The following is a 14,620-nucleotide window of genomic DNA, read 5'->3' as shown; positions in this document are numbered from 1 at the left end:
CAGCAACCGGGAATTTTGATTTTGATTTTTAGTCCTTTAAAATTGCAAACCTCTTTGGGTGCCTTTGGTAGAAAGATGGTGTATTAATGCAATGGATGAACATGCTGCTACCTCCATTATTTGAATTGTCCTGATCTGGACCAAACTAAGACCTGCCCAAAGGGCACTGAGGCTGTGATATGTCCCAATTTTGGGTTCTGATGCACCAGCAGAAATCTACTTAGAATACATAAGGCTTCAACATGTCAATAGGTGAATATATACCAAAACACACACACACACACACACACACACACACACACACACACACACCTCTTGCAAAGAGTTTCCTCAGCCACTTTTATGTGGAAACAGATTAAAGGGCAATTATCTGCCTGGTCCAATCTCATAAATTAAAGTGATGTCTAATGTACTGCATTGCTTTCATTTTTCTGAACATTTGTGTGTTCCCTGTTTGTTTAAGCATTTAGTGAGCTTAGCAAACACCTTTAATAAAAGAGACCCATACTTTTTAATCCACTACTTCTGCATCTAAAAAGAACTGTAGTTATTCTTTTTCCACATAAGGTTTCTATCATTACATTGGCGACTTGGAAATCTAGACCCCACATGACTTATTTTAAGTTCACCCAGTGAAACCATGGAGAATCAAGTCAAGTATAAATAAAATAATTCATTGGAGTATGCTGGCACCAGCGTATTAGCCAAATTCATGGAGGAAACATTAACAAATTGTTATTGTCCATGATAATTAAATGGCGCATCTGTGTTTAGAAGCAGTATACCTCCAGCCAGTGCTTTTTTTCTGGGGGTATGCAGGGGTACGCATTCCCCTAAACATTTTGTGAATCTAAGTTTGGCCTCATTGAGGGGCAGTATTTCAATATGAGTAGGAAAAAAGAGTACCCCTAAACACCCTCCCATCAGATGTCAAAGAGAAAAACAACTACCAGACTTTTAGAAGACATCTGAAGGCAGCCCTGTTTAGGGAGGCTTTTAATGTTTAATAAATTGTTGTATTTAATATTTCTGTTGGAAGCTGCCCAGAGTGGCTTAGGAAACCCAGCCAGATGGGCGGGGTATAAATAATAAATTATTATTATTGTTGTTGTTTGTCACAGCTTGTAAACTTCTCAGGGGTATCTGTTTGCTGCGATTGGACAAAGAAGGCAAAACTAGCAGCACCATCCAAAGCATGTCTCTTCAGAAGTCCCACTGAAATCAATAAGGCTTACTTCTGAGTAAGCACATATAAGATTACACTGCAGATGTTTGACTTGATCCACAGGACTCTTCTTAAAAAGTAAAAGAGCACGGAATGAAACTTTTCCATGTTGAGAAGAATATAATGGTGATGATATTAATTTACTTTTAAAATTGTCTATTCCCCTTGGGATGACTGCTGATCAGCAAATCAAAAGCGGGAATACTGGGCAACTATAGCAGCCAGAGCAATACACTTGGACCAAACGCCTCCTTTGCCCACCAAAGAATATATGGAAGAGGACTTGACACATGACAAAGGCCAAAAGCAGAATCTTAACACCAGAGGAAAGAGAGAGTGTGTGTGTGTGTGTAAAAATGGTGACACTGTAATGAAATGCCACATAAAGACTCTGTCATAAATCCTCTACTAATCCAATAATGTGAAAACCTCATGGTATCATTGGGACATAGCACAAGATATTATTTTCTAATTCTTCATTCCTCAGAATACATTGCAAGGCTTATACCAACAAAAATGTGCTCTGTGTTAAGTGTTCTGTGATCACACACTGATCTTCAGCATAGTTACTCAGAATCAAGTCCCAATAACTTCTGTCTTTTTTAAAAATTTCCTACAAATAAATTTGAGGTGAATAACTGCACAATCACTGCCAGAAAGGATGTCTGAATGTAACACTGATGAAAAAGCAAATGTTATGTATCTAAAGTGACGTCTGGTTCGCTACACAGATTGTTTGATTCTCGAAACACAAACAACTTCCCCCCCCACCTCCTCATCACCTTCTATAATGGTCATATATGGATAACCATATTCGATAGAAATCAAGAATACATTATAGAGAGAATGAAAAGTATGCTCAATTTGCTTCAGCTGGGTGCATTTGCTGCAGTAGCAAAAATTGCACGAATCAGGGATGCTTTCTGTGGAATCCACAGATGGTCTTCGGCTGCAGTGTAAGTCCTATTGAACACAGTGGACTTACTTCAAGTACAAATGGACAGGGTGCGTTGTTAGTTAAATAATGATCAGAATCTTCCAGAAACTTCTCTTATGCCTATTCTATGCAAACCTGTTACGAATTACCACAGGGCATAGCTGTGCAGCCATGATGTAAAGCAAAATTACCATGGATTGGGCCCTAGGTCTCCAGAATGTTTTCCTATGGTGGTGAGGGGAGGAGGGTCTTATCAAATATTAGTACTGTACTTATTTTCCAGATTTAAGATATATTTTAGATATTACAGGAGCTGTAATATCTAAATCTTTCCTATCTGGTAGATCTCACAGAAAACTGCCATGTTTTTTAGAACAAATCATTTGTTGTGAAAATGTTTGTTCTGCCCACCTCTCCCTCCCCCTTTTTTGCTTTAAAGAAAGCAATATACACGGTGGTCAGAGTAAAAATGTGCAACAGACGAACCATTCATAATCACAGCTGTCTGAAAGTCCAAGCTTGAGGCTACAAATCTTAATTTCAGCTGATTCTCTCTTAATAACGGGTTACCTCCTTATAAAGCAAGGAAGTCCATCTGCCTCAGGCAGAGAGATTTTTTTTAGCTGTTTTAATGCTTCAAAACCTAGCTTTTCATTTCTTGCATTGAATATGTGAATTCTAGTGTGCTATAATGTGAGAATGCCAACATATGACCATTATACTATAATACCTCACTGCTCAGCTCGGCTCGTCATTACTTCACTTGTAATTCTTATGCTAATTATGTTCATAATTACTATAAACAGATGTGGGAGAAATGCATGTGACCTTTTATTTGCAAAAATACATTCTTAATTCCTTTAAGGTCAGCACACATATGCACCAAAACTACTAAGTCAGATGGGATATGTAAAGAAATAGCTATATGAAATAACTGTCTCCAATCTAGAAAAGACCAGCTGTATCCCAGTATACTGAAGCAAATTCCTTTTTTCAAAATTAGAATAAGAGGTTCTTAAAGAGAGCACAAAAAACATGAACCCCAAATGACCACTTTTTAACCACTGAGCACTCACAACTCAAACTACAGTGCTAATTCAGCATCCTATTGCCCTTTCTTCCCATTCTGTTTCACAACTGCCAGGGCATGGCAGCCAATATAGCAGTTTGTTATCCTTTCAAAATTAGCATCTTCCTCTGTACACAAGACTCATTTACAATAAAATCACTATGGGTTTCATTACCAGAAAGACCTCTCAATTTTTATTTCCCCTCCCCCATCTATAATTAGGGTGGACAGACAGGTGACACCCCCCCACTTGTGCAGATGGCTCCTGGGACTGATGCAAAAGTAGCTGCTTCTGTTTAAACAACATACAGATAACCTGCCCCTGTTCTTATCACTCACAATTACCTCCATTATAGTGAACCCATGCTTACTTTAATAAAACACCCACTGCTCTTTAAACATCATTTGAGAACTTTCTTATCAGTGGTGGGAAAGAAATTAATGAAGATGGAAGTCAATGTCTTTCAGATTAAGCTAATCGTGCATTCTAAATTTAGATCGCTTTTAAAAGCTATGTTCCTTTTTATGCGTGCAAGCACTTCCCTTCAGTGCCATTCTGCTTCAAAATATTTGCTTTTACAAAAATATTCAACTTAAAAGCAGGCTTGAATTAGAATATGACCGTTGCCATTTGCAATGCCCAGTGCACCCACTGCGTTTGCTCCTGTTAAGAAGTAATTTTGCATTGCTATCTGCACAGGTTTGTCTTCCTGGACTCTGCAGCACTGAGCATGTTAAAAGGAATGTGGAGAGTTAAGAAAATTTTGTATGGGAGGCCATTCTTTTGTAAGAAACGGGGTCATTTACATTTTAATACCGATACTTAGATTTCTGTGTACTTCTAAGGCCCCTATAACTATCGACAAGACTCAGTGAAAAAGCACATTTTTTAAAATAAAAAAACACCTCATCCAGATTTAACCAATCTACCAGATACAAACATTCCCATCCCACAGCAAGTCCCTGTTTTATTTCTGCCGATAAGGCTTTTTGATTGCCAAGTGTCAACTTAAGTTCGCACAGGACAAAGGAGGTGGCAGTGTTGGAAGTGTTTATTCCCCCCCCCCAAATGGGAGCACGATACTGACACACACACATACAAACAAACTCACAGTTGTGCCCCTTTTCAATTAGCTAAATATTTTAACAGTAATGAGCTTGCGGCAAACAAAGTTGAACAATAAAAGCGTCCATGGCAGCAGCCCTTCCCCCTCCTGTCCACAATGCAAATACTACACAGATGCCCATTTTTGTTTGCAGTGCCTTGCTAGCAAAGCGGCATGCAGCCTTAGTGCAGGCAGGCTTTGCATTCAATGCTTTGTCAGCTGAGCTCCATTTCAGAAGGGTGAGAAACAGGAGTTGACAGGGAAGAATGCCTGGGGGCTTGCTGGCCACTGACCAGGGCTTCAGGTGGAGGAACCTCCTCCTCCTCCTGCTTCTCTATACAGAATCACAAGGCATGATGTTGGCAGAGGCGTACATGCACTTCAAGTATTAAGAAGACATAGTGCCACACGGACAATGGTGTGTGCTCACAATGCTTTGATGGAGTGTTCCCATCAGTTTGGGTTAACCAAGGGAGTGCGTATAAAACCAAATCTCGTAAAACTAAAGCATTTTAGGGAAAAGATGGACACTCCTGGAGCAAAACGCAGTGAGCAACAGCAGTTGCCAGAATGCCGTCTGCATTCCACTGCAAAAGGGAATGTGAGCTCGTTCACAAGAGTTTTGAAGACAAAAGTTTTATTTCTCATAATCACAGTATGAAAAGAAGGCCGTGTTTTGTATTAAGTCATCGGCATGGGATATCTATACTTGCACTTTTTTGTTTTAATTTACAGTGCTGTACAGTTTTATGCCAAGGGGGTGAGGGGAAGTGGGGGTGGGGTGGGGTGGGTGGAAGAGGGAGAATCCACCAATCCAATTCAACATGTGCTAGGGTTGTAAAAATACACAATGAAATTTGATACACTGACCAGAAAAGTTTTGCAGTAATAATTAAGAAAGATGGCTGGCTAACACAACAGCTTGCAAGTCGTTTGTTAGAATGCAAGAAACTTTGTGCTGAATATTTTCTAAGGGACACTACTAAGTAAACAATTTTCACATTTTTAGAATCTGGCACTCCGATCGTGTAGGGAAGGCAGTCTAAATTTCCTAAGAGTTTCCACAGCTGTTGAAAATCATGCTGGTTCACTTTCCTTAGGAAATAATCTCAAAGGAATTTAAAAAGAATTGGAAAGGGAACTATGGCACAATCGTTAGAGACCAATATTGTTACCTATATCTGTGTCATATCCTCTGTGTAATCAGCCAGAAATTAAAATAAAAACTGATAATATATAAAGTCAACATAAGGTAAGTCTCTTGGTAAATTCTTAAATCCATAAAGATGCTGAAATAAAAATGCCGATTTAAGTTTTCTATTTTACTTCTAAGAGCACTTTAAGACTATCACCATAACAACACAAACACCACAGAGATCAGATTTCAGATCACATAGATTTTTGTTTGTCAGGGGTATTTGTGTGTCTGGGTTTTTATTATTATATCTATTGTTGTTGCTGTTTAGTCATTTAGTCGTGTCTGACTCTTCGTGACATTATATTAATACAGAATATCAAAACAGATTTAAAGTTGGTCTACAACTGATGAAGGGGAAAAAAATCTGATTTGGTCAGCAACTCAGACCACCATCAAGGGAAAAATCAATTTTCAGCAGCTGTGGACAGCCATTTAAGTCTGGGGCCTGAACAGATTAATTAGGGAAAGCAAAGTTAAAAGTTAAAGGGGTCATAGTTACATTAAGTACATGAATTTCTGCTGAAGCAAAACCCGAACAGTGCATTCCAAGACTGAGAAGTAATCCATCAAGGAAGTGGGCCACATTATAACATTTGCTAGGAAATCTTCCATTGCAATATAGGAAGCAGCCATATACAGAGTCAGGCTACTGGTATACCTAGTTCAATACTGTTGACACTGACTGCTAGCAACTCTCCTGTATTTAGACAGAGAATCTACCTGGAGAGGCAAGGAATTGAACCCTGAGACCTTCTGCATGTGAACTATAAACTACCTAGAGCCTTTGCCCTCAATTGCAGGGAGACTTTGCCTGCATTATCCTAAACATAAACTTGGGAACAAGTCTCATTGAACTCAGCTGGGCTAATTCCCTGAGTATACATGCATAGGATTGTGCTGTAAGGATGCAATACGATAGACCTTTGACCAAGGCATAAGCCCCTCTTGGACACAGCAGGACTTACTTCCAAGCAGACATAAAAATTGTACAAAACCTCCACTATTTCAAAATGTAGTAGCAATGATTGCTTTTCTCTTTCATAACGTAACGTTGTATGCATTTAGTAGCTCAGTAACCTCAATGAGTCCATATGGTCCATAATAGAAATTCCACTTCCATGTCTAAATAATACAGTAGGAAGTTTGACGTTCCAAAACAATTTGGTACTACAGGAGATTCAGTGACGCATGACTCATAGTACTGAAATTACATTAAAATCAATGAAACCTCAAGCCAGTGAAAAAAGTAAATGGTCAACTAAGCTTCCTATCTTTTGCAACCTGTTCATTGTGTTGATTCCAAGAGAGAGACTCCTTGGGCTAAGGCTGAAATTCTATCCTAAACATACTTACCTGGGAGAAAGCTCCATTGAACTCAATGAGTCTTACTTCTAAGTAAATGCATTTAGGAGATTGCTGCAAGTTTACAAAACTTACCAAAACGCTAAAGTTCTCTTCAATACAGTCTAGATCAGATCTTTGCAATGTCCAATGGCATACATTAATAAACAAATCTGGAAGTTCCTGATCTCTAATTATTGTTAATCATTGTTATATGTAACAGTAAAGTGACAATACAGAGACTAAAGATTTGTTCATGTTTCATTCTGCACTTGATTATACTGAAATTAAATGGGATATCCTTTACCTGAAATATATCTGTGAGAAAAATATGTCTACAGCGCTTTCCGTGATTTACAGTTTCGATCCATACTGTCTAGGTTGAAAACATTACATTTCAAGCGCTCTTGATCACATGAGCTCATATCGAGCAAGGATCATCTTGAAATAGAGGGACAAAAAGAAAAGAAACAGAGATGAGACTATGGGTTAATCCGCAAAAGGAAATCTCATACCAGCCTGGAAAACCTGGTTTTCTGAATCAGAAGCCCTGCCGCATCCCCATCCCAGATACGTCGTTGCGGTTACTCGGCAATAAACAATAGCACTCTGCACGCGCTCAGAGGCACTGTGGTAGTCGCAGTCGTTTTGGCGCGAGGGTGGGGAACTGAGGGTTACTGAACTGAGCCCATTTCAAATTTAAGCACTTGAGCTCAGGGGGATTTATACTCGAATTCGAACCGGTGTTGCAGACGGAGCTTATTTCCCCCCCGTAAAACTTTTTGCTCTTTGGTCACTTTCGGAAAGGGACAAAATCGAGAGTTGAGAGTAGTGGGGCGTGTTGGTTTGGTTTTGCATGGAATCCTATCCTTTGCGCGGTTTGCTACCGCGGCAACAGCAACTCCAAGCCGCGTTAGTGGGTTAGTTAACAACCGCAGGATCCCGCCTAAGTAAAGGGCAGAAAGGGGGATGAAATCCGGGGACCGAGGCTGCGCGCAACCCAACCCATCCCGCAATCCGGCTCCGGGATCTAGTGGCGCGCCAATTCCTAGTCCCTCCGCGTGCCTTGCTGCCGGCTGGCCGGTCGGGGGTGTAAGGTAGGTGGGTGGGTGGTGTTACTTACATTGCAAAGGACCGGAGACTCCCACCATTCGCCCCAGGCAGAGAGCTGAAAATAAAAAGTTCCAGTCCTCCTTGGCGGAGCTCGGACAGCCCAGGCTGGCCGGCCGGCGGGAACCCACGCGAGGCAGAAGGGGCGACGCAATGTGGCTCCGCTTCCTTCTCTTTCCTCCCCGCTCCGGATCATCCACGTTCACACACGAAAAGGTCCAAACGACGCGAAGGAAACGAGGAAACACAAAGCAAAACTCCAGCTGTTCTTACGCGTGTGGTTTCTCTCTCTCTCTCTCTCTTTAATAATAAAAGGGGGGGGAGGAAATGAGGATCCGCGCGAGGGAGAGCTTCTCGGGGGTGCCAAAGGTTCAAGAAAGCGCATACAAGAATCAGCGTAGCAAGGAGAATGGAAAATAAAAGTCCTCCAAGTAGCCCGATGCGGAATGCTCAGTTCCTCCTCCTCGGCGGCCGCCCGTGGTCGCTGTTATTGTTGCAGACGAAAAATGTGAGCTGCGAGTCCAAGCGGTGGATCTTACGCGCTGTCAGTGGCGGTGCGCCTGCTGCCTCCTCCTCCTCCTGCCGCCGCCGCCTCTGCTCTCTCTCTCTCTCTCTGTCTCTCTCTCTCTCTAAGGGGGCGATACATAGATCTGCAGGCTTCCCATGCGCCCGCCCGCTCGGGGACGCAGCTCCATGTAATGTCTGTGCAGATCCGCCCTGCAGGAAAGACTCCGCCGTTTGTTTGTTTGTTCTCCCCTCGCGCGCGCGCGTGTATGTATGTATGTGTGTGCGCGCGTCTCTGTATGTATATGTGTGTGCGTGTGTCTGACTCTCTTTCCTCCCACCCCCCTCTGCTAGCAGCCACCTCTAAAGTCAAACAGCATACTGCAAGCAGCTGGCCTGGCTCAGCTACCCAGGTGCAGGGGGGAGGGCTTAAAGCAGTGGGAGGTGATAGAGGTAGGAGACATCTGTGTCATGAGCGGAGAGGAGGGGGGTCAAGTATATGTTAACAATAGTCAAGCCCAGTCCCTCTTGGGCAGCCTGCCTGCTTTTCCTCTCTCTCTCTCTCTCTCTCTCTCTCTCTCTCTCTCTTAGTGGGCATGCAGCTTGCTCCCTAATGAAGCCCTTTCCCAAGGCCGCCTGCTCTCCGAGTCCAGACTGCCCTGCAGTAACCCAAGACAAACACTTTCCCCAGCCATCTGGAGAACTACTGCTGCTGCTGCCGCCGCCGCCGCCTTCTTTGCCTGCACCTCGTCACTGTCTGAAGAGAGACAGCAGCACTGCTAGGAATCAAGCCACTCCGAGATCGACTCTCCTTAATCCCCTTCTGTTAGCTGGTTTTCTCGGGCTGACTATTTGCTTTCACATTAAATAATAGCCTTAGAGAAAACAATTATCATTCTCGTTCTGCCTTCTCTTCCCAGCCTTCATCTCTGTCTTCTCCCTCTCCCCACTCCCCAATACAGAAATTTATTTATTTTGTTAAAAGACGTTTCTGTCGACATTAAAAATCAAAAGCTTTCAAATCAAAAGCTTTTACATGGGAGGAAGGGGGGGGGGAGAGGAGTGGGAGACCCTGTCCCTCGATTTCACACTTGCCAGACAAGGAGATCATTCAGAAATTCATAGGCTGTCTCTTAAGCGAACATGAATTAACTTAGCTAAAGAATTCAGAGTACAAATAGAATGTGCGCTTCAGAATGCTGCTTGCCATTTACTCGCAGGCTCTAGGCAATAATTGATTAGTCCTTGGAATTATTCAGTTTATGCAATGCTTCTTGAAATATGGTTGTTTAATTTGCTTTTTAATTGGAATTTGCCCTGTTGGAAAGCGCTCGTTGCTTATATTCAGTGATCATGGTACTCTGGTAAGCAAGCTATGTTATGTCTTGTGATTCAAGCAATGAGCTTAAGATCCTCTGTTACAATGGTGCTGGGGCTCACATACTTTGAAGTAATATATATTGGTACCTAAACAGCCACAGATTAGGTCAGAGTCTAACATTTCCCAGCTGTGCCATTCCTGCGTCATTTTGCAATCCTAACAGCCTCATTCTTTGTAGCGTTAGGAGGCATACAGATATTTAACAAAAGCAACTTCTTGCTTTTCGTTCTCTTATTTCATTTCAGTGATTTGTATAATCACGGGCATTTCTAAGTGATGTAAAAGAGAATGGACACAATGAAACTAAAAATGTGTTAAAGAACAAAATCAGAACTCAATTAAAAAGTCTGCCGAAATAATAAAACTGTAATAAAGTCTTTGGTACCGGTAAGCCCTGGAAGTTCATCTGGGAGTTTGGTAAGACAAGACTTGCAATACTGAACACATGACTCCTGGTGGATACAAGCCAGGCATCTGAGCCCATATATATCCCACCATTAATATTTGTGCTCAGCACAGAGTTAAATCAAAGAGGGGTAGATTTTAGTCTTCAGGGGAAACCTCCAACTCCCCTTTATCTGAGCCTGTCCTCACACTGAGACTCTCAGCATCTAATCCTGTCCTGGAAGTCTCTGCTCCTGACCCCCCCAACTTGATCGCTCAACCCCCTTGCTTCCAGCATATCCCAACTCATATAATAATAATAATAATAATAATAATAATAATAATAATAATAATATATTTATACCCCAGCCACTCTGGGAGGCTTCCAACAGAAATATTAAATACAATAATTAAAAGCTTCCCTAAACAGGGCTGCCTTCAGATGTCCTCTAAAAGTCTGGTACAGTAGTTGTTTTTCTCTTTGACATCTGGTGGGAGGGCGTTCCACAGGGCGGGTGCCACTACCGAGAAGGCCCTCTGCCTGGTTCCCTGTAACTTGGCTTATTGCAACGAGGGAACCGCCAGAAGGCCCTCGGTACTGGACCTCAGTGTCCTGGCAGAATGATGGGGGTGGAGACGCTCCTTTCTGCATACTGCTCTTCAGTGACCCATCACCACAATCAGGGATCTAAGTCATTGTCTTCTGTGTCCTCCCCGGGGGGGCTCTATTCCACCACTATTCCTCATCCAGCCAGTCCCCAATACAATGGTACCTCTACTTACGAATTTAATGCGTTCCAAACGCACATTTGTAAGTTGAAAAAAATTGCAAATCAAATCCCATAGGAATGCATTGAGAGAAAAAAAATTGTAAGTCGAAGCAACCCTATCTAAAAATTCGTAAGTAAAAAAAAATCCTATCTAAACCGCATCCAAGATGGCAGATGGAGCTCCATTCGTAAGTAGAAACATTCGTAAGTAGAGGTACCACTGTATACAACTATATTTGTTCCTTATTCAGGGCCACATACACCCCATTTTGTCTTTGCAGCAATCCCATGAGGCTGGTAGTTTTGATAGAGAGTGGTTTTTATCAGTGCCCTCACAGGGAACTTAATGGCTGAGAAGTAATTTAAAACCAGGTCTTTCCAATCTGGTCTAACCATGTGGTCACTGCCCACCAAACAATATTTGGCTACTAGATATTTTTTAAAGTCAAATGAAAGCAGTCACTGTAGTATGAATCACAATATAAACAACCAGAAGGTATCTTCCCTAATTACTTGAGGAGGCAGATGGGAGAGAGATCGAGGTTGAGCCCATGCTTTTCATGCAGAAGGTCCCCGTTTCAATCTCTGGCATCTCCAGTTAACAGGATCTGGTAGCTGATGGCGAGAAAGACTTCTTTTAAAGATGCATCCACATAATTTTGCTTGAGACGTAGGAAGAACTGTAGCTCAGTGCCGGATCATCTGCTTTGCATGAGAAAGATCCCAAGTTCCATTCACAGCATTGCCAGGTAGAACTGGGCATGAGCCGCATGACCCTTGTCTGAAACCCTGAGCTGTTGCCAGTCACTGTAGACAAAACAGACCTAAATGAGCCAATGGGCGGACAAGGGAGTTTCTGGTTTTCCTATGTAGCCTGAAGAGAGACTATCAGTCAGAGCAGATGATCATGGTCTAGATGGGCCAATAGCCTGACCTGCTACTAGCCAGCTTTCTATGTTTCTAAGCTTCCTACGTTGGAATGGAAAGAATTTCCTTTGTTTCCTGCAGTGTCAAAGAGCAGGAAACACTTTGCTGCAGAGGTTCCTGGAAGCAACATGTACAATAATAGCTACCATAACACACACACACACACACACACACACACACACACACACACACACACGAGAGAGAGAGAGAGAGAGAGAGAGAGAGAGAGAGAGAGAGAGAGAGAGAGAGAGGATGGGGTGGGGTCTGGACCACACACCTATGCAGTTCTTTCACTTTCCCACCTGTTGGGAAGACACCTGCACAAAACAATAGTGGTCTGTTATGAGCCAGTAACAAAATAAGCAGCCAAGAGCTGTTTACCTAAACAGGACTGTAAACCCCTTTTTTAAAAAAAACCCTGAACTGTGAAGGCCAGGGAACTGCTGCTTATTACTTGAGGGGACGAGTTCTCTTGTGACAACCTCCCAAGGCCAACAGTAACATCTTGCAAACCTTTTCATTCTCAGAAAACTTGCCTCCTGTTTAACCAGATATGCCAGCCATCTGCAGAGCAGCTATCTGAGAAAAGTTACTTTCCTGCAAATCCAAGACACACCAAGATGCTCCATATACTTTTAAGTAGTTCAGCTGTAAGTGGAAGAAACAAATCATAGCTCGGGCATTGTGAGCCAGATCCAGCAAGAGTTAACCATCACTGTGGCTCTGTTCCGTAAAAAGCAATGGGGTGTAGATTTAGGCCTGATCCACCTGAAAGTCATTTAGTTGCTTACCCCTGGTAAAGTGTGCATAAAAATGAATGTATTAGGGAAAATAACATGCATATGAAAATGCATTATATTAAGGGAAATTGCCCTCCCAAAATGTGTCTTTGCATACAGATACGATTGCATTAGGAGAAATTCACACTAAAATGCTGGTGAATTTTTACGAGGTTTTTTCTTTTTAAGTGCAAAGCTTTGTGGAAATATAGAGAACTGAACTTAAGATTGGAAAAATGAGAAACTGAGGGAAACCATAACTGACAGATTCTCTCATCAGTAGTTGCAGCTAAGACCTGATCTAGGCAATTCTAGAATGGAATATATCACTGGAGACAGATGTCGGTGGATCACATTTATGAATGCTCTGCTACTAGCAGCTGGGCTAGAATCTTTTTCTCTAAAGTTGGCGTTTGCTTTTGTTTTTTACTTGCACAATCCATTTACATACTATATATGGCAAAGCCTTGGAAAAACGGCACCCCCCCATCTTTAGTCTGAAGTGGCACAGTCGATTCTACCACCTCACTTAAGTAATTCACCAGTTTTGGTTTGAGGATAACTTCCACTCTGTTGTGTCGGCTACAAGATGCCACCACAATTTCCAAAATATGTTTTAATTGAACAGTAATGTTGAGAACATGCTGCTTACAAATTTCACAAAGCAGCTCTTCGTATTAAAGTCCATTTTTAGCATCACAAACCTCCACATTTCCAACTGTGAATAAAAACAAATTGGGATGGCTGGTCTCTGATGCAATTGAAAGCTCACCCCACATCCAGCCCAGCCTACTGTTTTTAAAGCACATAGCAGATGTGTGCAGGGTTTTATTACTTTTCGCTGTACAGTTTTCAACAGAAACTTTCTTGAAGCTGGTTTCCACCCAGATGATTACTTTTCCAGTACTAAATCCAGCTGCATTTCAGCTTTTCTCACATATTTCCATAAATGTTTCAGAAATCCCATGGGAATTTTGGCATTCCTGTTCCTCTGTAATTATTCTTACGTTTTCACAACATCATCATGATTATTTGGTGCCCTGTGACAGAACCAGACATTTCCTTCCACACCAGCCGGCACAAGATTGCTCCAGAAAACACTTTTAAGATAGTCACATTTAGATTTGTCCTCCCTAAAAACATATATTCTAAACAAAAAGTACCTAAAAGGCAGAGCTCGAATTACCTCCCCACCCCCGGTATGGCTTAATTGTATTTCTTATACAAATATTGTCGCACACAATCACTCAGTGCCATCAGTATATGCAAATGTCTGGTTCATCTAAGACACACCTTTATTCTCAATAGTGATGGAATGCGCAGGTGGATAATACTTTCCTTGGTTATTTGTAAAGGGAATATTTGTATAAGTTAATACTTTATTATCCCTTTAGAGCTTCACTGTATATTTGTGCTTTTGACTTTCCAAGCTGTGGCGCTTCATGGTTTATCATCGTTTGTTTTATTTCTTTTTTTGTGTAGCATTTGCATCTTTTAAAAACAAATAAATAAAATGTGAAATATATATAGCTCCACTTCAGTAAACAAAAATGTGCCATGCATATCAACACAACTGCTGCAACCAGGGCTGAAAATACTAGAAGTCGTCCAACACAGTTAGGGTGCGCAAGACCATCCCTCTAAGTATGATACCTGTATTTATACCTTGAAGAAAAGAGATTGCCATTTGAGTGGGCTCCTCACACTGAAGGCCACAGTTCTCTGATATGGATGAATTGTGCAATGACTTAACTGGCCTTTGTTGTTGTTGTTTAGTCGTTCAGTCGTGTCCGACTCTTCATGAGCCCATGGACCAGAGCACGCCAGGCACTCCTGTCTTCCACTGCCTCCCGCAGTTTGGTCAGACTCATGTTAACTGGCCTACTTTA

The 14,620-nt window shown here is 41.9% G+C and overlaps 1 protein-coding gene across 5 annotated transcripts in view; it reads right to left on the bottom strand.

Annotated features, from left to right (window-relative positions):
- RUNX1T1 (RUNX1 partner transcriptional co-repressor 1) overlaps positions 1-8,906 on the bottom strand; it is a 157,375-nt gene extending 148,469 nt beyond the window's left edge. For 2 of the 5 annotated variants that reach the window (XM_060277712.1, XM_060277713.1), the window contains exon 1: positions 7,184-7,993. Coding sequence is in view for 1 of the 5 variants with exons in the window: in XM_035126463.2 (XP_034982354.2) it covers positions 8,000-8,027 (28 nt within the window). In the remaining 4 variants the exon portion in view is untranslated. The other 3 variants (XM_035126462.2, XM_035126463.2, XM_035126461.2) reach the window with 3 other exon arrangements.
- Between the last annotated feature and the right edge of the window lie 5,714 nt (positions 8,907-14,620).

The sequence above is a fragment of the Zootoca vivipara genome, chromosome 8, assembly GCF_963506605.1.
Source record: "Zootoca vivipara chromosome 8, rZooViv1.1, whole genome shotgun sequence".
Classification (NCBI taxonomy): Eukaryota; Metazoa; Chordata; class Lepidosauria; order Squamata; family Lacertidae; genus Zootoca; species Zootoca vivipara.
The sequence above is the reverse complement of the archived record's forward strand: the minus strand, read 5'-3'. Positions and strand labels throughout refer to the sequence as shown.